Consider the following 26,786-nt stretch of genomic DNA (forward strand, 5'->3'; position numbering starts at 1 on the left):
TACATATTTAAAAATAGAGAAACTTGTATAAAGGAGAGTGAAAGGTTACATGGAAGAAGGCCATGTAAGATCTAACAGGAGTGTGTTAAATGAAGCCTCCAGCCATTTGTGCATAAGTCTGCTATATAATGAAACTGAAGTTGAGGAAAAGCCGTTTGGAATTCCACTGTCAAGTGGGTATTATGTTAACTTGCTTGTTTTGTTTTAAATCAAATATCTATTTTGGACTGTTGCTTTAAATGGGTGTAACTGGGGGTCAGGTTAATTAGGAATTTTAGGTGTTATAATGCTAGTAAGTAATTATAGTCTTATGTATATGCTTAAAATCTTTTATTTTGTTAATATTTTAATTTAACTTTTTAAAATCTCAAGGTCTTAGTGGACTCAATCCTCCCAATTCAGTGCACACATCTCGTTATAAATTGCAAAACCATTGTGATAGCGCGACCAAGTTTTTCTTGTGGATTTTGTCTGCCTGGCACACATCATCTGCCACGTCATAACAACTAGGACACATTTATTTTATCGTTGACACTTTTTGTACTTTGACTTTGTTTCATAACTGAGAAGTAAAATTCGAGAGATTTTTTTAATGTCTAAAGGGGTGTAGTTGATGGTAGTATGAATCTTGTGCCTTACTAAATGGCCAATGCTTTGTTTTACCACTACTACTTATTCTCTTTTGACTTTGTGTCGAGAGCATGCATTGACTTGTCAGTACACTTTCTCCTGATCAACAAAGTGCTGAAATCTTTTTATGTATGTTCTAGACAAGATAAATGCTCTTCTAATGACTGGAATGTTTGACACAGCACCCTGAGAAATTAGCGCTACACTATGTTTTTCATCCTCTCCCACTTGAATATTAAAAAACGGCTGTTAAGTCAGATGAGGCGAGCATTTTTCATTTCTGATCTCCTGGTGATTCATGCTTCACTCCATGCAGTTTAGCTCTAACAGATGACTGATGTGACATGACTTAGAGTACCTTAGATGCAATGCAAGCAATAGCAAAATGCATAAAACTGAGAAGACACACTACATCAACTGCTCGTGAATTAGTTGCTGGATTTTAGTACATGTTTCTGTATTAACTTAGTGGTGCCCAAATTTCATGTAGATTTAAATGAATGCTAATTTTTTGCTGTAACTGTAAACGTTCATTGTTGACTTCTAATTCTCTTATGTATGTAGATGCAACCGATTATAATAAAATATGTTGGTAGCTTTGCAAGTTTGTACTGTGATTTCATAAATTAAGTTTCCAGTCATAAGTAAAAACTGCTTTAAATTCATAGCACAGTTTCTTGTAGCTTCTGATAGAACATGAACAATATTTCCTTCATTACAACGTTGAGTAATAATGATGGCTGCTTCACAGTGAGCTTTTAATATGGGTAATCTACAGTGCAGCTATATAAACCAATATTACTTTCAATCTCTCAAGCTTGTCTTAGTTGAAGTATCAACTCATTAAAACAAATATGCTTTGAACAAATTTAGACCACCGTTGGATTTATTTGAGTAATAATTGAATCTGCAAAAAATGCTTTTTTGAGTATTTATGTTTAAGTGCAATAATAATTTGATTAACAACTGAGCTAGAAGGGTGTGCTTAACCTGATTTCATATTATGAATCACTGCACTATTCCACAGCTGATCAACTGACAATAGGTAACCGAAAGCAGCTTCCTTCAAAATTTTATGTACTGTTTTAAGTGATATAGTAGTAGTGCACTGTGCTTCATCTGCAGGGTTTGCATATGCATATTCCAGCATGATGTTAGTTTTGTTACTGTTTTTAGCTGTGATTTTCATCTGTTTGAAAATGAATGTAAATCCTGAGTTTTTGACTTAGCAACTATAAATATGGCACAATTATCAGAAGTGTGAGGCATGCTAGTGATTGAGTTTTTCAAAATTTGCTGTATTGATATATGAACAACTGTTAAGTTACAATTTTAAGTTTTTAATGCATCTAATTCATATGTAATTTCTACTAAATCTCTCTGGACTTGTGCCTCCTAGCTAAAAAAAGGAAATGATAAACTGCCACCCTGTTTGTGCTCATTTTTCTTGACATCTGTGAAATAAGTGTTTTTCGTCTGGAGGATGACTTTTTTCTGGACTTGTGATTCTTTTGATATCGCCATATTGGCATAAGTCAAATTGGGAATGAGTGGAGCATCTAACCTTCACCCTTCCATTTATGAAAACAACCCTCCAAAGTATTTCTACTCTTTTAATTCTGGACTCTTGAGCCTACCTGCATTTCATCACTCCACCGTTGGCAGCTGAGCCTTCATCTGCTTTGACCCTCAGGTCTGGAATTCCTTCTCTATGCTAGTCCTGCCCTCTACCTTGCTTTCTTCTTTTAAGACTCTCCTTTAAAACCTTCCTCTTTGACCAAGGTTTTGGTCATCTGAGCTAATATCTTCCTGTGTCTGTCATATTTTGTTTTTAAAATGCTCTTGTGAAGCATCTTGGAACATTAAAGATGCAATACAAATATAAGTTGTTTACAATGACCTTTTGGACCCTGATTTACACCCTGTAATACATAAGCAGATTGTGATGCCTTTCCCTTGAGCTCAGTGCACAGTAACTAGATGTTTTCATACAATGCTTTGACACAGCAGAGCTTGAATCTGCAATAAATGCAATTGGTTAGTACTCTTGTCACAATTTCAGGAATTTTTAGTTGAACATTGAGAAACCTTGTTCTTTGTAGGCTTGTTAAAATCATTGCAATTTTTGCTTTTTCATTTTTGGATTTTTGTTTTTCATTGTTTGAAGCAGATTACCATGCAAAAGAAAACCCTGGATTAATTGTGATGTTTTTGGAATTTAACAAATGTTAGTGGAATAAAAATGTTCAGCTGTCTCCACGTGACCTTTTTAGTTAAGTGGTAGAAAAACTGACTGACCATTTCTAAAAGAGTAACTGATTTGCATGAAAATTTTTCCCACCAGAGTGAATGAGACAGCTTTAATGATAGAACTGCAGCAACTAATTCTTATCTGCCAACTCACTTCACTTATGCATCATGCAGCCAGTTGTCAGGTGAAAGTTAATCTGGCATTTTTTTTTACAGTGGTTGGTTGATGCCAGCAATGTACATTGATGCCTGTTATGCCATCACACTTAAATGCAGCTATTCTCTCTGTATTTATATTCCGACTCAAAATTAACAACTACTTGCTTTCACAAAAGCTGAAGTGTCATGACCAGTCTGCATAAGGGAAGGAATGGTATGCCTAAATAATAGGAAGTTTGGCTAAGTATTAGAAAGGTTGATGTGGGAGAGCAGTACCGTTAGCTTGCTCCCCCAGTATGTAGGCTGCAGTGTTACCTGTCCAAATGTTCCCCCCATTCAAAGAAAGCTATCAATCTTCAAAGCACGTTACAAAAAGTGAAGAGATGAGGCATGCACCAATAGCAGTTGTTTATAACTGACCTCCAAATCTGCTTCATTAATAAATTTCACATTTATGCATGTTTTTCTGTTTTCTTCATGGGCAATTTATTGCATCCTCTGTCATCAGTTTTACCTGCATTTTGTAATTCTTTGCAGGAAATCATCCTTTCAGAAGAAGAAAATTGATGTTGTTCCAGCTTTTGTGCAGTGTGGAACATTGAATACAGGAATTACCATGGGGAGGGTTTCAGCAACTAAAGGTAAGCTTGCCTAGTTAAAACTAACATTTTTGAAGTAGCACCTGCCCTGTGGATTGAAAGCATGTGGTTGGTCTAGATTGGCAGTTGCATTTCTTACAAATAAAAACAGTGCTTGTGTTGTGCTTCGCTTTAGACACAGCATATGATCTCTCCTCCAGATCAGATTAGTGCTTGTAGTCTTTTGTTTCAAAGTGTCCAGTTTTTTTCTCTTGAAATACTTTCTTGGAATTCCACTAATGCTAATTGTCACCTTACGGACCTGAGTAAAAGAAGGTGGGTAACACAAGGTCACTTGGCAATAATCATTGATCAGCCATTAAGTGTCTTAGCTGTAACCTTAAAATGCCACTAAACCCAAATTAAGGGGCTAGAAGTACAAACTGATTTTCTTAGCACAAATGGTGGTACACCCCTTGGTGGGCTATTGTAAATCTCCTCGGCTTAGTATTATCAACAACAATTTTACTAAAGCCTGGAAAACAGCATATTATGCGTGATGCAGGCATAACTGCATAATGTGCTTGTTACCAAACTATGACAATATTACTACATTTGTTATGAGCTCTCCAAATGCACCTGGAGTGCCTGGATTATGTGCTCCATATTATTGACAGCAAAATTATAAAATGAAAAGACACGAGACAGACTTGCAGTTTGTTTAGGTTAACAGGGAGGGAGTGCCCCTTAGTTGCTCTATCCAGTTTCAGTCCAGTCAAACCAATGGCGTCTATACAAAAAGTTAGTTTTGTTGGCCAAATGCATTAGGTCTTCAACAAAATAGCATATTCCCTTGTTAGTTCATGCTGTTCACTGAGTGGAAGATTCATTGTAGGTAATTGAGGAAACGTTCAGGGTTTGGGGCTGTCAGAAAATAGGTCTTCTCCAGGCAGAGGACTGCACTTGCCCTCTTCATGGACATAATCTTTTTGATATGATTGTTTTTTTTCCCCTTGATTTCATCCATGGTATAAAAAAATTAAAGCAGGAGGAAGAGTCAAAGTTGCCCTAGTGACTGTCTTGGATATAGTGGTTCTCAGAAAGCATGAGTTCTCACTGTCCAACAGAAGAAATCTATTCTTTGGGTTAAATTTTAGATCCAGATTCCAAATTCAGATTTGATGATTATTGGAACACAGTGGCTGAAAAAGGCTGGTTTCCATTTGCAGAAGTAGATAGCATGATCGGCTTTTACAGGTTATTTACTTAAAGTAAGTGCTATGACATTGGCTAGATTGTTTTGTAGCCTTCAACTTCTGAGTGGTTTAATCATTATTATATTTGGGATAAAACCAAGTTCTGTCTGAAATTGTGACAGTTTTACATTCTCATGACCTTTCTCTCTTTGGCTTAATTCTTCTTTTTCTTGAGCTTTCTGCCTGAAGACCAATCTGACCCACAGCACCATGATTTCCACCATGGCAGGGCAAGGAGGTAGGTCCGAACGGGTGTCGAACCCCGTGCGGATGTACTAATCTGATCAACACAGCTGTTTAGCCAACTGAGGCCAACAGGCCCCCAAGGAGCCAGAGTTCCTGTGGCAACATATACTTTTATATGCAGCCTGGAGCTATGGATAGCGATGGCCGAGGCTCCAATTTCTTTCATCACATGGCTGACCAGAATCCCTCTTGCTGCCTGCTACTGGTGTATTTTGAAAGGATTTACAAGTTGATACTCAACCTGTTTGGCTGTGTTGTGAATGCATCTTCCTTGGCCATCAAGTCTAGAGTGTGGCTTGAGCCTGGAGCTCCTGGCTCAGAGGCAGGGATGCTATCCATTGCTGCATAAGACCTCCTTGGCTCAATAGGGAACACTTATTTATGCTAATTTCCATGTAGCGTTGCATTGAATATATGTCCAGTTTGTGCCTTTTCTTCTTAACAGTTGGGATCTTGCATTAATTTGTCAGGAGCTAAATTGTGTTGAGTGGACATCGTGAATTATGTGACCCTAAGTTTCCTTTGTGAGAAGTGCAGTTCATTTAGTTTCTGCGCAGGGTTCAGTGAATTTTAAAGGCTTTGTCATAGATCAGCTTCATTTCCATTCTGACTGGGAGCTTGTGACACTTCTGGAGTTTCTAAGTTTCACTTCGGCTGAGAGATGATTGTCCCATTGATTTACTCTCCAATACATCAATCGGAAGAGAAGTATAGTTTTCACTATCTGGATACTCATTGAACACAAAGTTTCCATATCTTCTATATAGAACAATTTCAAATACCTCAACAATTAAATGTTGCCTATGGGTAAAGTAGTAAGATGGTTGAATACACTGCATTGTTTCACAGGCGAAACAGTCTGAGGCACATGAAATATAGCTCCACTTGTTGCACCCGTTAATCTAGTTCCAATTGATATCTCTAAACTTGCCATTGTAGAATTTGTCATATTTCACCTAGTTAGATTTGTCTGCTAGGCATAATAAATTTTTTGGCAAATTTATCCTGACAACTGGTGTAGTGGATCCCCTACATTCTTAAAATTGTGTACATTGTTATGCTCCCATGGTATGTGGAAGATGGTTCATAAGGAAAGGATTATTCAAATAATTACTATCAATACGTCACCATCCCACTTATTATTTTTTTCAAGCCTTGTAAGGATGTTTGGTTTGTGATTACCATTTAGAATAAATAAGCTTCAAGTCAAAACAAACTCATGCTATATCGAAAAATTATATTTCAGGAATATAAAACCATGTGTAGGGCTGTCTTTCTGGAATATTACTATTATTCCTCTGTGTGCTAAGTATTTGGTTTGCCTAGAACCAAGTTAGATTTTCCTAGTGTGTGGAAGATGCAAAGTACCGAAAGATGCAAACTCTTTGTGCTCAAGCCCCACTCTAGACTTGATGGCCAGGGATAAAAGTAGGCCTTTCAGCCCTTCAAGCCTATTCTCCTATTCTGTTAGATTCTGGCTGATCTGTACTTCAACTCCTTTTACCACCTTTATTCCAGAACCCTTGCTACCCTTACCCATAGCTGTCCATCAATTCATGCTTAAATTTTCCAATTGGCCTGGCATCCATAGCCTTTCAAGTTCTACTACCCTGTGTAAAAAAATTATTTCCTGATTTCACTGTGTAATGGCCTAGTTTAAATTAAGATTGTGCTCTTGTCCTGGAATTCTTCCATTAGAAGAAATGGCTTCCCTATATTTACACTATCGAATCCTTTTATCATTTTAAACATTTAGATCACCTCTCTACAATCAAAGAAGTGCAGGCCAAGTTTATACAATATTGTCCTCATAATTCAACCCGTAGAACCCTGCAATCATTGTGTTGAGTCTGTGGGGTATCCCTTCCAAAGCTATTGGATCTTTCATTTCCTCACTTTTGAATTTTAATCCCTCAAGATAAAGGCCAGCGTTTCATTCGCATTTTGATTGCTTTTAGTGATGTGTACATGATACCTAAATCCCCTTTTCCCAAATTGCAACTCCAAGTATCTTATCATTGGGAAAATATTTTGATTTCTCATGTGGATGATCTTGTGTTTCCCAACATTGAACTCCATCTTCCAATGTTTTATACACACATACTCAGTCTGCCCATGTTCCTTTTGCAGTTAAATTCTCCTATCAATTTGGTGCTTCCAGCACACTTGAATGTGCAACTCTGTTCCTTCATCCAAATCGCTTATATAGATGATGAAAAGCTGAGGTACCAATTCAGACCCTTGGGAACACCACTTGTCTCATCCTGCCAAGGGAGGCAGTGCCTTTTATCTCTACTGTCTCCTACCACCGCCCTGAACAACTATCAATCCATGACACAAGGTCACCTTCAATTCCGTGCATTCTAGTTTTGCTAATGTCTTGTGCAGGATCTTATTAAATATGTTCTGGATGTCAAGTAGGCAACATCCATAGATTTTCCCTATCTATGTTAGTGATCTCGACAAAAAATTCAACTAGATTAGTCAGACATGACCTACTTTTCACAGAACCACGTTAACCCTGATTAGCTCCTAGTTGTCCAAGTGTTGAGTCACACGCATTTCAGTAACTTGCTGACAATTAATAAAATAGACCTGTAGTAAACTGATTCCTCCATCTTTTTCCTCTTTCTTAAATATAGTGACATTGGTAATTTTCCAATTTAAAAGCAAATTCTTGACACTAAAGAGTTTTTGTAAAATTGCAACTGCATAATCTGCAGTTACCTAGTCCCTTCAGTATCATGGACGGAAACTGTCAGACTCTGGTGATTTGTCTATCTTAAATCTCATTATTTTATTCAGTATTACTAATTTTACTTCTATTCACCCCACTAAGTTCCTTCTGACTTAGTTTTAGCCTCCCTTGGCTGCTAATATTTTGTCCTTTTTTCTGCACTGTATAAAAGTAAAAAGTACAAGTCTGTTCCATTATTTATTACACTTTCACCTGCAAGCATCTTTAATGGCTCCACATTCTCCTCAAGAGAGTTATAAACAACTTCTGTTAACTTTGTCCATTTTCATATTCCATTTTTGAAATCTTATTACTTCCTTTGTATCCTCTATATAGCTCTTCCAGTGTACTGGATTTCTATTTTCCCTTGCATTTGTGTATACCCTTTCTTGTAGTTTGATACTCTCGCTTAACTCTTTTGTTGACCATTGTTGCTGATCTACGCAATTTGAGCCTTTGCTTTTCAATGTTATGTACGTTTGTATCATACCAAATGATTCTTTGAATTGTTCCATTGTTTGCCGCTAGATTTGTTCTAATTAACAGTGTACTACAGTCAGTCATGTCATGCTTTTGAAATTTGCCCTGCTTCAATTTAAAAACTTGAGTTGTGACTCTGACTTGCCTCTCGAGCCTAAAATCAAATTCAAAAAGTTACAGATACTATTTGCAAGATTCTCCCATACCGTCAGATTGTTAACTAATTTTGCTCAATTTCTCATCACTAAATCTAGCATGATCTGTTCTATTGTCAGCTCTGAAACATATTATTTCTGAAAACTGTCCTGAATACATTCTAACAGTGCATTGCCTTTACTACCTGAACTGTCCTGCTTCTCTCAATTTTTATATTAAAATTGGTGTCTCATTATAAGTACGTTTGAGCTGTCTGCTTCCATGATCTCCTTTATACATTGTCACACACCCAACTACTACATTACTGTCAAGCTGGCAGGAGAAAACTACCATCCAAATTTTGCACCCTTTGGTGTTCCTTAATTTTACATCTACCCATTTTGTTTGAATCACACTGAAATCCTTTTTTATCAAATGTGGTAATTGTCTTCCATCAACATTGCTGTACTCCTACTTCCCAATTTCCCTGCTCTTTTGAAAAATCCTACAGCTTCGAACATTTCATTCCTAATTGTGTCCAACTTCTACCTAATCTCTAGATTTTAAGCTGAATAAATGCCCCTAATTTGCTTATTTTACTTTCTATGCTACATGCATTTATGCATAATCCTTGTGTATCCATTGTGTTATCTGTCTCACAATGTCCACATGGCACTTGGACCTGTAGTTGAACTTCTATGAAGTCCAAATGAAATAATTGCTTAGCATATAACCTTGCACACTTTGCGTGTTTGGGATCACACCAAAACCAAGAGGTTGGGGAAATATGCCACCACTTTTAAAGGGGGGAAATCAAAATCAAAACACCTTTCTGTTTACAAGTGGGTGGTAAGGGGAGAAATCAGGGCTGTTTTAATTAAACAGCCTGTCCGTAATGAGAGAAATTAAAATATGAACCAACATGGGATAAGTAGTATTAAAAGATAGAACAGAAATGCCTATCACATTTCAGTGAAGTGTAATGATGGGTATGTCTGCTTGAATTGTGTAAAACAACAAAAGTTTTTCATCCTTCCAAATCCAATGTTTTGAGCCATTTAGTATGAAGTGATGTTGGAAAGAATTTGAGTTGATTAATGAAGAATATCACAAGTAGAGTACAGATAAAGCAGTTGTATAAATTTGAGCCTCTAGATTTTCACAGCCATTTCTGCAAGCAATTTAATGCTTTTAGCATAATTCCACAATATTCTTTCATGAAATTTTGGGAGGAAAAGACAGAATAGAATGTCCCTTATTTCTAATAAAAAAAAACTTGATGGTGACACTTGGATTATTTTTCAGCATGTTGCTGTACTGATAAAATACAAGGAATATTTTATTTGCCATGTGAGGATCCTGAAGAAGGAGGGGTGTGTTGAAATGACTGGTAGCTTTACTGGAGCTCTTCTGATGGTCATGTGGGCTTTTTTTCTTTTAAGAAAATGTATGTGCAATATTATGCCATATTGAGGAGATTTCTGATTCAATTTCCCCCCTCTCTCTACTCTGGTAACTACCTTTACTTGAGCCTGCCCATGTTAGCCAGGGCAGTAGTGACCTTAACATGTCAGGATGCTGAAAAAGAAAATCTGCTGCGGTGTTCTCTTATCCCTGTTCCTTGACCCTGCTGGAAGAGTACAACTCTGAATATCTAGTAAGGATAGTGTTGGAACTTGGTGTGATTCCACCCCCCCCCGCTGCCGCCTCCGCCCAAGCACCCCTACCACCCCTTCCCCTTCGAGCTTAAGGGAATGGATTAGAATTGTATGGTTCAGAAAGAATTAAGAATACAGCCTCGACTGTATACAACAACCATGGTGAAGATAGTAAATGAACACCATTTATTCACAATTATATTTGATAGTGCAGTTAAATGAAGACAAAAGATGGTAATAAGGCTAGGAAACTTTTCCAGGGAAATGTTGGAGAGTTTGAACAATGATCTGCAAATTGAAAATTGTCTCAATTTCCCTGATCCTCCATACGGTTGCTAATTCTGATATTTTGTGCTTTCTGCTTCCATTAAATCTATTTTATTTTTGCAAGATAATGATCAAAACATCTAAATGAAAGTCAAATAAATGCCTTGTCTTTAAAAGCCTGATGAACAATTTGATTTAAAAAAATTTCCTTAAAACCCATCTCTTTGACCAAACTTTTGGTCATCTCTTCATGTGACTATGTCAAATTTTGCCTGACAGCGCTCCAGTGAAGCAGCTTGGGACATTTTGCTATGTTAAATGCTTTATATGGTGCAATTTGTTATTGTTGTCATGCACAAGTGTCATTTGTCCATCAACCTTTTCCTCAGTGACATATATTTACTCCTAGTTTGCAAAGCCTCAAATTTAATGTTCTTGTCCTTGTCTATAGGTCTTCCATGCCTTCGATTTTTTTTCCTCCCCAACTCAATAACATTCTGCAGCCGTGCACTTCCCCATAAGCGCTCTTCTTTTGTGTGTGCAAACTTTCACTCCTTTTGGTTCAGTATTGACAGATCTCCTTTCAGCTGCCGAACTGCCACCAAGAAATTTGTTCTGTCAACCTTTTGTGTTTCCAATTCTCCTGAAAACCCACTTCTGCCACCAAGCTTTTGATCACCACCCTTTCTAACTTCTCCTTTTGACTTGACATTCATTTTCTTCAAACCCCTGAGGCAACTTGAGGCTTCCTTCGATCAAAGGAGCTATATAAATACAAACTTTAGTTTTGGGTGGGGTGGGGGGGGTGGGGAGATATTTTTTGCATCACTCATTGACAACGATCGAACAAGAGATGTGTTGTGCTTAAAGCTCATGGGAACTTGCAATGAAGACTCTTGTAACATGCAAATGAAATGTGGTTTATTTAGAGTAGCCTTCTATGGTTTTGAACCCTTTCAGTTATAGAATCATGGAGGATAGAAGGAGGCCATTCAGTCCATGCCTGTGTAAGCTCTCGAAAGAGTTATCAGTCCCACTCCACTGCTCTTTTCCCAATGTCCTACAAATTTCCCTTTTCATGTAGTGAAATCCAGATCATATCCGCTTGCTAAATTTAAAAAAAAAAAAATTCTCATTTTGCCTTGGCTCTTTTGCCAATTACCTTAAAGTTGTTTTCTCTGGTCACAGATTCTCTTGCCAGTAGAAAGTTCCTCCTTATTCAACATATCAAAGCACTTCATAATTTTGAACACCTCCATTAAATCTGCCTCCCCCTTTACTTCCTGTAACTAAACCAAATGCTCCCAGCTTCTCTATTCTGTCCACAGAACTGAAATCCCTTCTTTCTGGTGCCATTCTAATAAATCTTTTCTGCATCCTTTCTCAGGCCTTGATAGCCTTGCTAAATTTTGCTGCCCTGAATTGGACACTGGACATGAGGCCAAACTAGTGATTTATACAGGTTTACAGTATCCGAGTTTATTTAAACTGAAGAATTAATAAACTGTAATTTGCAGAGTTCTGAACTATCTCCAGCTCTGCTGCTGCCCCCGTCTAAGCATCAAGGCCCCTTTCCCTGCAAAACAAGCTCCCGAAGGGTGGGGGAAAAAAAACAATTTCAGCATTATAGTCTCCTGTACTACAAGGCTATTGTATCAAGTTTATTTTGCACAGCCTTAGGCAGCACCTTAGTGAAAAAAAGTAAAAGGGAAAACATTGGACATGATCCCTTCCTCATGATAGATGATACCAGTATGAGTAGAGTTGATGTTTCAGGTTGATCTCGCAGAACTGAAAAAAGAGATGCAAGAACAGAGTCAGAGAAAGAACAACAGAGAAGATCTCTGATAGGGCGGAAGGCAGGAGAGAAAAGACAAATGGAAATCCCATTAGAGAGAAGAGCAGAAATTCCTCAAGCTTGGAGTAGAAATGGCAGTCAATTAAATGCTGATAGAAAAGCAAGATAGTATGGATGCTGGAAATCTGAAAAAAAAAGCAGCCTGGAATCCAGGTTTGAGAGGAAGGTAGAAAATTAGACAATGGAACTGTGCCTGACATATTATTTTTCACATCACCTGTTCCTTCTTTGAGCATTAGCTAGTGATCTGGTGAATGCTGGATGAAGCAGTTTGTCTAGCCCCAGTTTCCAGTCAGCACATGAACTTCTTGGATATCATTTAGAGGAGGCATTGATATCACTCAGCTGAATGTAGTAACATATACATGTTTTGGACCATACCGACCGGACCAGAAGTTAATACTCCTTTCCAGAATTAGTTCACATGATCATCCAAGCTATTGTGTATATCATGCATAAAGAACCTTCTTTGTGTGCACTCTTTGCAAGTATGTAAATTAAATCAATGTATTGTAATCCCTGATTTTTTTTTTTGGACACATGGCTTCATTGTAGAGCAGTATTTGGCATTCCAAGCACAAAAAGATTAAGAAATTAGTACTATTTACTGTTCAGGAATTGAGAGTGTAAATTAATAAACCTCCCAAATTTTCAAATCCCTTGGATCTGTAATCTTTTAGTGCTTCCAATCTGCTTGTTTCGGCTATCCTCAAATCCCACACAAGAGGGCGTGAGTGAACTCTGATAGTGGAACTAGCCTTGACAGTATAGTGAATTTACCAGTGACCAATGTCGTGTCACCGCAGTGAGGAAGGAAAAGTGTTCTTAACAAAATTCAAAATGGTGCAATTGCCAAATTCCGAAGCAAAAACAAAAAACGCTGCAAACAATCATTGGGTTGGACTGCAGCTGTGGCGAGAACAAACATGTTAATGTTTAAGGCTTGTATGCTTCATTAGATAACATGACCTATTATGTTTGAATTTTCGAAGCCGCTTTTTTTATGAAAGATAAATTAAACTCAAACTTTTTAACCTAGCAGCCTAAAGGACTTAAAACATATTTTGAAAGAATGATTACTGTAATTAAAGCACCATATTTGTACTTCCTTAGATTCAAAAGAAAATCGTAAAGAAAAAGCTGGGAAGAGCCATGTACCAAATAATCCTCTAAAGAGCAGTGGCAAGTATACTTGTAATATGTTAAGGGATGGAGTTTGTGCTGGTATCTTAAAATAAATAGACTTATGTTTGTGTGGTAGGTATTTTTTTCTAGTTATGGTGTTATTGTTTACCAATGGGTTGAAAATACCTTATTTTTCTAATTAATGTTGTAATTTTTATGGTCGTTTGATAGTACAGAACTTGAGTATGGCTGAAAAAAAATCTCGAAGCTTTTCGTCTTGCACACATCAGGATACATCGCAAGAGTACCAATAAGGGGGAAAATAACAATTTATGCTGTATGTGAAGAGTGCTGATTGGTTGGCAAGTGGACTCTGGTAGAGGCCTGAGCATAGCCCAGGTCTTGCTGCAAGCAGACATGAACTGCAACAGTACCTGAGGAGTTATGAATGGAACTGAACACTCTGTACTCATCAGCAAACATCCCAACTTCTGACCTTATGTTGAAGGGAAAACCTTTGATGAAGCAATAGTTGTTTTTAGGGCCTAGGACAGTACCCTGAGGAAGTCCTGCACTTATACTGGATCCCAGACTCTAGCTCCAACTATCTTCCTTTGTCCAACCAGTGGAGAGTTTTCTCCCTAATTCCCATTGACTTCAGTTTTCTAGAGCTCCTTGATATCACGCTCAGTCAAATGCTGTCTTGATGTCAAGGGCAGTTACTCTTGCCTCACTCCTGGAATTTAACTCTTTTGTCTATTTTTAGTCAAAGGCTGCTATGAGGTCTGGAGCAGTGTGGCCCAAACTGAGTATTGGTGAGCAGGATATTCTTTCATGACATGTGGCTGTTGCTAGCAAGGCCAGTATTTGTTATCCATTCCTGTTGCCCTTGAACTGAGTGGTTTGCTAGGCCATTTGAGGAAAGTTAAGAGTTAACCACATTGCTGTGTGGCCTTGAGTCGCATGTAGGCCAGAGCTCGTAAGGATGGCATTTCCTTCCCTAAAGGACTTTGGTGAACCAGATGAGATTTTACAGCGATTGATGATAGTTGTCATGTCACATCACTAAGATTAGCTTTAAAGTCGGGATTTATTAATTGCATTTAAATTCCACCAGCTTCCCTGGTGGGATTTGAACTCTTTGCCCCAGAGCATTAGCCTAGGCCTCTGGATTACTAGTCCAATGATATCACTACGCCAACATCTCCCCCTCTCAAGTGTTGCATGGTAGCGACAACAGTCAGCACTTTGCTGATAATTGAAAGCAGACTGATGGGACTGTAATTGGCCAGATTGAATTTGTACTGCTTTTGTGGGCAGGACATAGCTGGACGATTTTCACATTGTCAGGCAGATGCCAGTATTTTAGCTGTACTGGTATGGCTTGGCTAATGGCTATTTCTGGATCATAAGTCTTCAGTACTGCAGCCAGGATGTGGTCAGCTCCTGTAGATTTTGCAGTATCCAGTCCCTTCAGTCATTTTTTGATACTGCATAGAATCAATAGAATTATCAGAAGACTGCCATCTGTGATGGTGGGGACCTCAGGAGGAGGCTGAACTGGACCATCCACTTGGCACTTCAGCCTGAAGATGTTTGCAAATGTTTCAGCCTTGTTTTTTCCCCCCCATAGGCAGCTGGACTGTGCCATCATTGAGTATGAGAATGTATTTGCAGCTGCTTAATTGTTAGTTGATTAATTGTCCATACTATTCACAACTAGATGTAGCAGTACTCCAAAGCTTTGATCAGATTCATGATTGTGGGATTGCTTAGCTCTGTCTATAGCATGGTGCTTCCACTGTTTGGCATGCATTTATTCTTGTGTTGTAGCTTCACCTGGTTGGAAACCCCATTTTTAGGGCTGGTATTGCTTCTGGCATGCACTCTCTGCACTCTTTATTAAACTAGGATTGGTCCATTGCCTGGTGATGGTAGAATGAGGGACATGCCAGACTTGAAGATTACAGATTGTGGTGGAATACAATTCTCCTGCTGTTGATGGTCCTCAATGCCTTTAGGATAACCAGTTTTGGGCTGGTAGATTGCACGTGTGTTGCTTATGAAGGCTGTTTGGATTGGGTAAACCTTTTTATATATTGTTTATGCTGTGCCTTCTCATTTATTGAATAGTAACCCTACAAAATTAGCTGATTTGCAAAATCAATAATTGTGCAGCAATATATAGAGAATAAGCTTTATCAAGACCACACTTTGTAGCAGTTGAAGTTCTGACTCTTTGTTTTGTTTTCTTGAGCCATTGGTTTTTGCCCCAAGTTTTTACAGTCATCACCTTAACAAAATTGTCCTGGAAAGGGGGAAGTGCAATGAAACCTGAGCAATATACACAGGTTCATGGTATTTTGTGAAGATCCAATAATATGGATTGAAGATTGAACAACTGAATTTGGAGTTCACTTCTGTAAAATCACTGTCAGTTATGTTGGTTTATTACCAAATTGTTGCATTAATATCTGATTCTAAACTACCATGTATTCAGTGTTCATTGGTGTCCTTTAAATAACCTAATTATTTTCTTAGTTGCTGTTTTTCAGACTCTAACTGGCCAATTTTTCAGTCAACGTTATGGTATATTAAGAGCAATTGATGAAGCATGGGAATTGCTTATGTTTTATTTTGTATGTCTGTCTTCTATCTTATCTTTGTTCTTGAACACAGAATGTGGAATTTTTAGGCATCTGGGTTTCCCAAAATTGGCTTATGTGGAAATTATGATATTCTGTATCCATATTGCAATTTTTGCCAATCTAGAAAAGCCTTCGGTGATGTTGCTTGGTAATGAAAACATGAGCTTCAGTTTTTTATCTCCCTTGTTGAAAGTGACTGTTCATGGATCCCGTGAAAAGTTAGGTTCTCAATGGTTTTGGAGAGGCAAAGCTAGTCTAGTTTCATTAATGTCCTCTTAGCAGTGTTTGTATACCTGTGGCAGACAGCACATGTGTCAGCTATGGCTCAGTTGGTAGCACTCTTGCCTCTGAGTCACAAGGTTGCAGGTTGCACCAGGACATGGGTGCAAAAGTCAGGCCTGACATCCCAGTGCAGTTCGAGTGAGGGTGTGCTGCATTATCAGTGGTGCCCACTTTCTGATGCGTTAAACTAAGGCCCTGTCTGCTCTCTTCGGTGGACATGAAAGATTCCATCACACTATTGCAAAGTAGAGCAGGTAGTGCTATATTTTCCAAAATTACAACATTGAGTACATTTTGAGATGCTTTGAGACGTCCTGTAGTTGTGAAAGGCGCTATATATATTTGTCTACCTGTTTTCTTTCCTTCATGATATGGAAATAGGAGCCTGAGAGGCTGAATTAGTAGAGCTCCTGTCTCTGAGCCAGAAGGCCTCGAGTTCAAGCCTGACTCCAGGATTCGTTGACCATGGAAGTAGTGTTCAAGCATCTCAAAGCAGACTGTTAATTGGTCAGCAAAATCCTGCCAGCACTCCACATCATTCTCCAAAGGAGAAAAGAGTGTGCAAATATGCAAAATGTACAATATGGAAATGCATTTTGTAAATGCAATCATCTAGGGTACACAACAGAGCTTCTCGTAAATGCAAATTATTTTCATGGATGATGGTATAGATGTCAGCTTCTATGCTGCAGTAATATTTTTCTAAAATTGAGTTAATAAATGGACAATTCTGGCACAGGGACTTGCAATTTGATATATGCCAAAAGTATTCTTGGAGAGAAACAAAAGTCATGTTTCAGGCCTTTGATCAGAGTTAATCTAATCTAATCTGTGAACTGTTAGTCACTTTGCTGTATAGCTGAAAATTGGCATGCAGCCTTTCCGTTTTTATCTAACAGTGCTTCATGGTTAATATGATTACTGTTACAGTTGAACAGCTGACAGCATGTTCAGACAGATAAAAAAATATTTCTGGTCCAAGCTGCAGGTGATCCACTCTCAAATATTGTCCAGTACGTCTCTTTGATGTGGATTAGCATTAATGTCATGTGGTACATTTCATTGGTGTACCAGGTGGTTGAGACTGAAATTTAATGATGAATATAAACGGACAAGTCTTTCTAATAGAAATTGAACCATGTTGCTCATGTCCGCTTTTGACCTTGATGTCCAATTTGATCCAGAGTTGAGCTTTCAACCCTAGGTCTCTCCAAGAGACTACTTTCGCCTCCATAACATTCGCATGCCACTACATTAGCCCATCCACCGTTTAGACTCCCAACCATGTCGTTGTCATTTCTAAACTCGACTATTCCAATACAAAAACAAAAATACCTGGAAAAACTCAGCAGGTTTGACAGCATCTGCGGAGAGGAACACAGTTGACGATTCGAGTCTGTATGACTCTTCAATAGAACTAAGGAAAAATAGAAAAGAGGTGAAATATAACCTGGTTTAAGGGGGAATGGGGCAGGTAGAGGGCCAGTGATAGGTAACCAAAAGATGTCATAGACAAAAGGACAAAGAGGTGTTGAAGGTGGTGATATTGTCTAATGAATGTGATAGTAAGTGACATTAAGGATAGAAAGCAAGATGAGCAAGGTACAGATAGCTCTAGTGGGGTTGGGGTGGGGAGAAGGGATCAAAATAGGCTAAAAGGTAGAGATAAAACAATGGATGGAGTTAGGTGGGAAAAGAAAAATCTATATAAATTATTGGAAAAAAGGGGGATCGGAAAGGAGGTGGGGATGGAGGAGAGAGTTCACGATCTAAAATTGTTGAACTCACTATAAAGTGCCTAGTCAGAAGATGAGGGACTGTTCCTCCAGTTTGCATTGAACTTCACTGGAACAATGCAGCAGGCCAAGGATGGACATGTGGGCATGAGAGCAGGGTGGAGTGTTGAAATAGCAAGTGACTGGGAGGTCTGGGTCATGCTTGCGAACAGACTGAAGGTGTTCGGCAAAGCGGTCACCCAGTCTGCGTTTGGTCTCTCCGATGTAGAGGAAACTGCATTGGGAGCAGCGAATGCAATAGACTAAATTGAGGGAAGTGAAATGCTGCTTCACTTGAAAGGAGCGTTTGGGCCCTTGGATGGTGAGGAGAGGGGAAGTAAAGGGGCAAGTGTTGCACCTTCTGCGGTTGCATGGGAAGGTGCCATGGGAGGGGGTTGAGGTATAGAGGGTGATGGAGGAGTGGACCAGGGTGTCCTGGAGGGAACGATCTCTGCGGAATGCCGCGGGAGGGGGAAGGAGAGGAAAGATGTGTTTGGTGGCAGAAATGGCAGAGGATGATCCTTTGAATGCGGAGGCTGGTGGGGTGATAAGTGAGGACGAGGGGGACCCCATCATAGTTCCCCCTGGGAGGGAGAGGAAGGTGTGAGGGTGGGTGCATGGGAGATGGGCCGGACACGGTTGAGGGCCCTGTCAACCACCGTGGGTGGAAAACCTCGGTTAAGGAAGAAGGAAGACATGTCAGAAGAACTGTTTTTGAAAGTGGCATCATCAGAACAGATGCAATGGAGGCGAAGGAACTGAGAGAATGGGATGGAATCCTTACAGGAAGTGGGGTGTGAGGAGCTGTAGAGGAGGTAGCTTTGGGAGTTGGTAGGCTTGTAATGAATATTGGTGGACAGTCTATCACCAGAAATTGAGACAGGGGGGTCAAAGAAGGGAAGTGTCAGAGATGGACCATATGAAAATGATGTAGGGGTGGAAATTGGAAGCAAAATTTTGCTTTTATCAACTATTCCAATGCTCTACTCCCTGGCCGCCTATCATTAAATTCCAGTTAAGCCAAAATAGTATTTTCCACATCCTGCCTCGCTCACCCTTTCCAATCCCCATAGAGCTCATTGATGTTTAAAGAGAAATTTGAAGTTCCAGTTAGCTACTGCAAGAATAAAGCCATAAGATTCCATTGTTTAAAAACAAATGAGTTTCACTATACAAGAATCAAGTAAAGCAAATATTACTAAATAAATAAAAAAAGCAAAATACTGCAGATGCTGGAAATTTGAATTAAAAGCCAAGTGCTGGAAAAACTCCAAGTCTGGCAGCATCTGTGGCGAGAGAAATAAAATTAACATTTCAACTCCAATATGACTCTTTGGAGCTACTGAATAAACACTATTAGGTGATTACTCATACCTTGCATTGAAAAGCACAAGAAATCACAACCACAAATACTTAAGACTAACATCCTCAACTGAATCTTCCTTCAGGTTATTGAAGATTATCCAACTCTAAACTTTTCCACAGCTGCCTTGTAAGGCTTGGGATTTTTCAGCTCAAGCCTGAGCTTCACACTCATTTTAAGCTACTGCACAGAAATTAAAAATTCTAATTGTCCTATTCTCCTGGTCCACAGCTCTTAGCAAATCCCTTTCTCCTTGTGGACTCCATCTCCAAACTGAGCCTGAGCTCCCTCCCACACTTGCACTGTGAACAATAAAGTATTTTTTCTGTTTAGGTGCAGATCTGGCTAACATTTATGTTTTTGCTCCCTCGACTCAAGTCTGTTCCCAAGCTGAATTACTTGTTTCTGTGAGCAAAAGCACAAGCTCCACATAAAAGGGAAATTCCCTACAGCCTATCTCAATCGCAACATGGCATACCTGGGATGTTCCAAACAGAAATTTAAACTAATCTTTTACCTTCAAAACAACCCCTTGATTCTGGGCCTCACATGGAAAATTTATATTTAATGGAGTTAATGACCTCTCTTCCAGACTTCTTGGTTCCACCAATGGGATAAGAATGGATCCGGGTCAGATTAATTGGAATCAAAGGTTGGCAGGCAAATTGCTAACTGAACAATGGATTGCTTTTAAAGAAAAGAGAGAGTATGGACAGAGTCGAGGTATATTCCCAAAAGTGGAAAGGTAGGGCAAACAAAACCGTAGCCCCCTGGATGACGAAAGAGATAGAGATTAAGATGAAGGGGGAAAAGTGTGCTTATGACAGATATCAGGTGGATAATAGAACAGAGAGCCAGGCTGAATAGAGAATGTTGAGGGGGAAGTGAAAAAGCAAAGAGAGTATGAAAAGAAACTAGCAGCTAACATAAAAGGCAATTGCAAAATCATCTATCAGCATATAAATAGTAAAAGGGTGGTTAAAGGTGGAGTGGGGCCTATTAGGCCTCAAAAAGGGGATTTATGCCTGGAGGCATGGGCCATGGCTGAGGTATTAATGAGTACTGTGCAAGGAAGAGGATACTGTGCAGGTTATGGTGAAAGAGGAAGTAGTTCAGACATTTGAAGGTTTTAAACATGATCAAGAGATATTGGATAGGCTCTCTGTTTTTGAAGTTGAAAAGGCATCAGGAGTAGGTAAGATGCATCCAAGAATACTGAGGGACGTGAGTGCGAAAATTGTGGAGGCACTGGCCATAATTTTCCAGACAGTCTTAGGTTCAGGGGTGGTGCCCAAGGACTGGAGAATTGCAAATGCTACACCTTGTTCAAAAAGGGTGTAAAGATAAGCTCAGAAACTACAGGTCAGTCAGTTTAACTTCGGTGGTGAGAAAGCTTCTGGAAGCTAACTTGGGGCAAAATTACTAGTCACTTGGTCAAATGCAAGCTAGTTAAGGAAAGTCAACATGGATTTGTTAAAGGCAAATCATATTAAATTATCTTGGAGTTATTTTAGGATGAAGTAACAGAGAGGGTCGATGAGTGTAATGCTGTTGGTGTGATGTACATGGACTTTCAAAAGGCATTTGTTACGAAAGCCGACTTACTATCCTGTCAGGAGCAGAGGTCGGGAACTCCAGTCCTAACAGACATTGGAGGTTTTGCGCATGTGTATTTCAGCATTTTAAGTTCTTTTGGCATCTGTGCAGAAAGGGAAAACTGAGTAAACCCCAGTCATGTGACCAGGAGCAGAACGTCATTAAAGACGAGTTCCAGGCAGGGGACAGGGAGAGATCTCAGTTAAGTTGAGGAAAAAGGGCTATAAACAGAGGAAGGGCTGCAGTTGGCAGACTTTAAGTGGTGAGAGTTCAGATGAAGCCCTGGCGATTGAAGAGGGCTCAGGAGAAGACGAGATCTAACTAAGAAGGCAGCAGAAGGTTTGTGACTCCATGCTGTGGACTGTGTGGGGGCGAGGTGAGCCATTGTTGATGCTGTCAGAGTTGGAATGATTTTTGGAGAGAATTCTAAGGAAAGATCTTCGAAGGTGAAGACTGGAAACCCTCGCGAGAGAGAGAGATTTTTGATGAGATTGGTTGACTGTTTACAGACATCTGGATCGGTTGTTGAGAAATCTGTGGAATCTGTCTTGGTCGCATTTGGCATTTATTGTGCAGTGTGGTGTTTGACCACAGTTTGCCTGTTAATTCATCTACATCATATTAACCCTGGATGTTAAAGTATAAGATAGATATTGTAATTTTTTTTCTTCCAAACCTTGTATAATAAAGTTTATTTTAGTTCAAAACTTGTGGAATCTTGTGGCTTCACCTTTTAATAAGTATGTTGATTCTCAAACTTTGTCTACTTTAAAAAAAGACGTTATGGTCCCTACCCTGATCTTAGTAAAAACTTGGGGGTCTGGACCAGGATCATCATACATCTGACAAAGTACTGCACAACTGACTTGTGAACAAAGTTATAGCTCATGGAATAAAGGGGTCAGTAGCAACATGAATATGAAATTGGCTGAGTGACAGGAAGCAGAGTAGTGGTTCGTGTTTTTCGGACTGGAGGATGATTTGTAGTGGAGTACCTTGGGAATTGGCGTTTGGACCCTGGCTACTTTTGATATATGTTAATGATCTGTACCTTGGTGTATAGGGCATAACTTCAAAATTTGCAGATGATTTAAAACTTGGAAGCATTGTGGACTGAGGAGGATAGTGTGGAACTTCAAAAGGACATAGACATGTTGGTGGAATGGGGAGACAAATGGCCGATCAAGTGCTATGCAGAGAAGTGTGAGGTGAATCGTTTTGAAGTAAGGGGTACAATTCTAAAGCAAGTGTAGGAGTAGAGAGACCTGGGTGTATATGTGCAGAAGTCATTGAAGGTGACAGGGCAGGTTGAGAGCACGGTTCATCAAGCATACAGCGTCCTGGGCTTTCTTAACAGACATAGAATACAAAAGCAAGGAGGTGATGCTAAACTTGAAGAGGTCGCTGGTTCAGCCTCAACTGCAGTATTGTCCAGTTCAGGGCGCTGCACTTTAAGAAAGGTGTGAAGGCATTAGAAAAGGTGCAGAAAAGAATCACGAGAATGGTTCCAGGGATGAGGAACTTCAGTTACATAGATTAGAGAAGATTAGGACTGTTGGAGAAGAGAAGGTTCAGAGGAGATTTGATACAGGTACTCAAAATTTTGAGGGATCCGGACAGAGTAGATAGGGAAAATCTTCCCAATGGTGGAAGGAGCAAGAACAAGAGGGCACAGATTTAAGATAATTGTTTAAAAAAGCAATGGAGACATGCAAAATTTTTTCTCTGAGCATGGTTAGGATCTGGAATGTGCTGCCTGAGAGGGTGGAGGAGGAAGGTTCAATTGAGGCATTCAAGAGGTAATTGGATGATTATTTGAAAAGAATGGGCGTGTAGGGCTATGGGATGAAGACGGGAGTGACGCTGGGTAAATTTGGGGAGCTGATGCAGACATGACTGGCAGCCTCCTGAGCAGTAACAATTCTGTGATTCACCAAGAAACCGCTTTATTTATCAATGTGATTTTAGCTTCTTTGATCTAAGAAGTATATTAATAATTTACTTCCCTAAAAGACTCAGAGATGGGTCATCCATTGTTTTAAATTTTTTCACTTCCAACCCTTATTAACTAAGCACAGATTATCCTTTGAACTGCCATTATTTGAAATGGTCTGGCCATTTCTAAACTAGAGTTATGATTACTCATGCACGTTTAATCCGAAAACCATAAGTTACTCTAAAATATTAATATAAATCATGAAACAAAATTGACATATTCTTGTTGACATACAATGGCTCCCCACCCTCCCAGAATCATGAATTTACGAAGTCTGATACCCAACGCTGGCCTGGCTTCCTGCATTTCCTGTTGCATTTCAATCTGTGCCTGGCGCTGGCTGTGGAATTGTCTCCCTAATCGCAATGCCTTCAATCCCTTGCATCTTTTAACACTCATGAAAACCCACTGTTAGAGCAGGGTATTCTTAAGTTTATAAATTTCTCCCCAAATTAACAGGGTTCATGGATAACTATTTATTGATGATTACATATAACCTTAAGAGTTTTGATGATATGTTACAAGTTCACAGGTGAAATCGGTGCATGTTAGAATGCGGAAAAGACCCGAAAGAGTGGTTCGAGAGATGAGCTTCAGTTGTGAAGATAGATTGGACAAAGTTGGGACTGTTTTCCTTGTAGGAAAAAAGGCTGAGAGGGGATTTGATGCAGGTATTCAAAATCATGAGAGTTCAGGACAGAATAGATGGGGAGAAATTGTTCCCACTTGTGAAAGGATCAAGAACAAGAGGGCACAGATTTAAACTGTTTGGCAAAAGAAGCAAAAACATGAGGAAAAGCTTTTCACACAGCGAGTGGTTAAGATTTGGAATGCGCTGCCTGAGAGAGTGGTTGAGGCAGGTTCAATTGCAGTATTCAAAAGGGACTTAGACTGTTACTAAAAAGGAAGAATGAGCAAGGTTGTGAGGGGAAAGCTGGAGAACGGCAGTGAGTGAATTGCTCATCTGGAGAACTAGTGCAGATGGGCCAAATGGCAGCCTCCTCCTCTGTAACAATACTGTGAATCTCAAACTTGATGTCTTTCAGGGCTGATCAGGCTTCATCAATTTGAGTTATCTCTCCTAGTACTGGTCATGCATGCTTTTTTCCTCAATCGTGTTGAATGAGAATCCATATGCCTTATAGAAAATCTAAATACACCTTGGTAGACTCGCAGTTTGGTGTTCTCAGTCAGGTTGCTATTGTTCCACACACTCAGCTGCAGTTTGTGATTCATGTGTTGATTTCAGCATCAAGTGACAGATTACTAATGATTGTGGAGCCTAGATATGTAAAGCTATCACCAAGCTCCAGCGTACATTGTCGATGCTGATAGGCAGCAGCATGGCGCATCCTGGACCATCACATTTGTCTTCCTGATGTTGATGGTCAAGCCAAACTCTTTATAGGCATGCAAGAGTCTGTCCATTTACTGGTGAAGGTCTTCCTCCGTATAGAATGCGAGTGCAGCATTGCCCACGTCCTCAGCGTTCTCCTCTACCATGATGAGACCTGGACAATATATGCGAGTCAGGAGAAAAAGGCTGAAAGTTTCCACCTTTGCTGTTTCAGACATCCCTTTTCATCTCTTGGTTGGTCAAAGTCACCAATTCAGAAAGTGCTAATTCTATCAGCATACACTCATTGCTAAGCCAACAACGGCTGCCCTGGTTTGGCTACATTCATTGGATGGATGACAACACATACCCAGACATTCAGCATGGTGAACTGACCACTAGGTCAAGAGGTCCTGGCGTCCATCCCTTTGCTACAAGAACACCTGCAAGCCAGATACGAAGATGGCAGACATTGACACTGACAACTGGGCGACAATCGCTGATGGCCATGACTTCTGAAGGCTGACCGGCAGGGCATTGGAAGCAGGCGAGCAGAAATGAAAAACTGAGCTGGTTGAGAAGAGGGACTAGATTAAAAAGGACAGTGAATCTTGCACTTTCTCAGCCTGTTGTCTTCCTTCGCATCAAATGCAGCAGAGACTGCCATGTCAGAGTGGGTCTGTTGAGCTGCACCAGGTGATGCTTCACAGAATTGACCACCATCGCCTTAAGTAGACGGAGCGCTGCCTCCAAAATACTGCAGATGCTGGAAATACTCAGCCGGTCTGGCAGCACCTGTGGAGAGAGAAACAGAGTTAACATTTCAGGCTGAAGAGACTCTTCCTGGGTCGATGAGTTCTGATGAGAGGTCATGACCTGAAACAATAACTGTTTCCCCCTCTTCACTGATGCCAGATTATTGAAATATTTCTAGCATTTTCTGTTACTTCACATGTTTTATAGAGTTGCCTCATTCAATTAACCATTCTCACTTAAACACTGCAATTTTAATAACTCTCCAAACTTTAGATTCGTTTGACTGAAATGTCAGACAATCAGGTAATTGGAGACCGTAGCAGAGAGACTAATAAACAGGCAACATCACATCATTCCTTCCTTGTGCTGTCCTTGGAGTTAATTTTCCTAGGTATTGAAATTGCAAGTACTACCATTGATGGCCAAAATGAATATCCTAGGAAGATGTTTATCTGCCAAACTAGTGTTTCCCTACACAGCAAAGAACTATGGGGCTAAAAAGAACTAAAGAATCCTGTTGCTGAATCTCTATCTGATACAAGTTCTAATTCCTACTGTCGAACTGAATATTAATAAATCACATGGTTTTTCCAAAATAAAGCAAGTTGATTTCGTTTTCATCCTAATGACAAGACAAAGAGTGGTGTGTGATGGGGAATTGCCCTGTCCTAGAGATGTCCTCTCCTGAGTGCTCCAGGAACCTCTGTTGGGACCTTTACTCTTGACATACATACCCTGTTTTTTTAACATGTTGGGAAAGTTATGACTGGTTGCCGATGATTGCATGGTTTACGCATCAGAGAAAACTCACCTTATCAGTTCACTACAAGGTGATCTTCTGGACTACAATAATGACAGGACCAATGGGGGATGGCATTCAATTTCAAAACAGCTATGTCATGTGTATAGCCATCAAAAAGGATCTATCAACGCGTAGTTTTAAGTTCTGTAATCAAATTCTCCAACAAGTAGATGCACTAGCATACCTGGGGGATCTTCTGAAAGACAATTTTCAGTGGGGATTCCACATTCAGCAACTAATATCCAAAGCAAACATGGCCTCTTGGATTGCTGAGGAGAAATCTTTGGCATTGCACAAAAATATCAGTTATAGTTTGCCAAACATTTGTTCGTCCAATCCTGGAATATGCAATCTTTCTTCTGAAGGCCAATCCCACAATGGACAAGCTGCCACAGGAAATAGTCACAGCTCTCATCAACTGAAATCTTCAAGACCCATATCTAGATTATTTCAATTTAGTAGTTTTTACTATCAGGGCTACCATTTCGGGTAATTCCTGGTTTAGTTAGCGCTACCCGTATAAATATTGGCAGAATACAGATATTAGTCTGTGATGCTGACACAACTAAAGCAAGAAGCAGAAGAAATTCACCCAACAGACAAAAACTAAGAATTAATTCCAAGAATTTAATATAAAAAGAACCCTTTCATTACACCAACTTTTTGACCAAGCTTTTGGTCACACCTAATATCCCTAGCTAAGGGCCCATTTTAGCCTGATTTCATATCTGTCAAGAGCCATTATTCTTTATTGAATGTAAGTTGGTGTTAAAGTACATTAAAGTCTAGTTTAAAACATTGGATGCTATTTTTAAATTGATTTTTGGCAAAAATTGGTTCAGTTGTCAAATTT

At 39.5% G+C, this 26,786-nt stretch overlaps 1 protein-coding gene across 6 annotated transcripts in view; it reads left to right on the plus strand.

Moving 5' to 3' along the window:
- scml2 (Scm polycomb group protein like 2) overlaps positions 1–26,786 on the plus strand; it is a 172,658-nt gene that overhangs the window by 42,582 nt on the left and 103,290 nt on the right. For all 6 annotated transcript variants that reach the window (XM_041211751.1, XM_041211752.1, XM_041211747.1 and 3 more), the window contains exons 2-3: positions 3,577–3,680; positions 13,368–13,436. In XM_041211751.1, coding sequence (XP_041067685.1) covers positions 3,656–3,680; positions 13,368–13,436 — 94 coding nt within the window. In that variant the 5' untranslated portion in view covers positions 3,577–3,655. The remainder of the gene's footprint in view (positions 1–3,576; positions 3,681–13,367; positions 13,437–26,786) is intronic.

The sequence above is a fragment of the Carcharodon carcharias genome, chromosome 18 (genome assembly GCF_017639515.1).
Source record: "Carcharodon carcharias isolate sCarCar2 chromosome 18, sCarCar2.pri, whole genome shotgun sequence".
NCBI lineage: Eukaryota > Metazoa > Chordata > Chondrichthyes > Lamniformes > Lamnidae > Carcharodon > Carcharodon carcharias.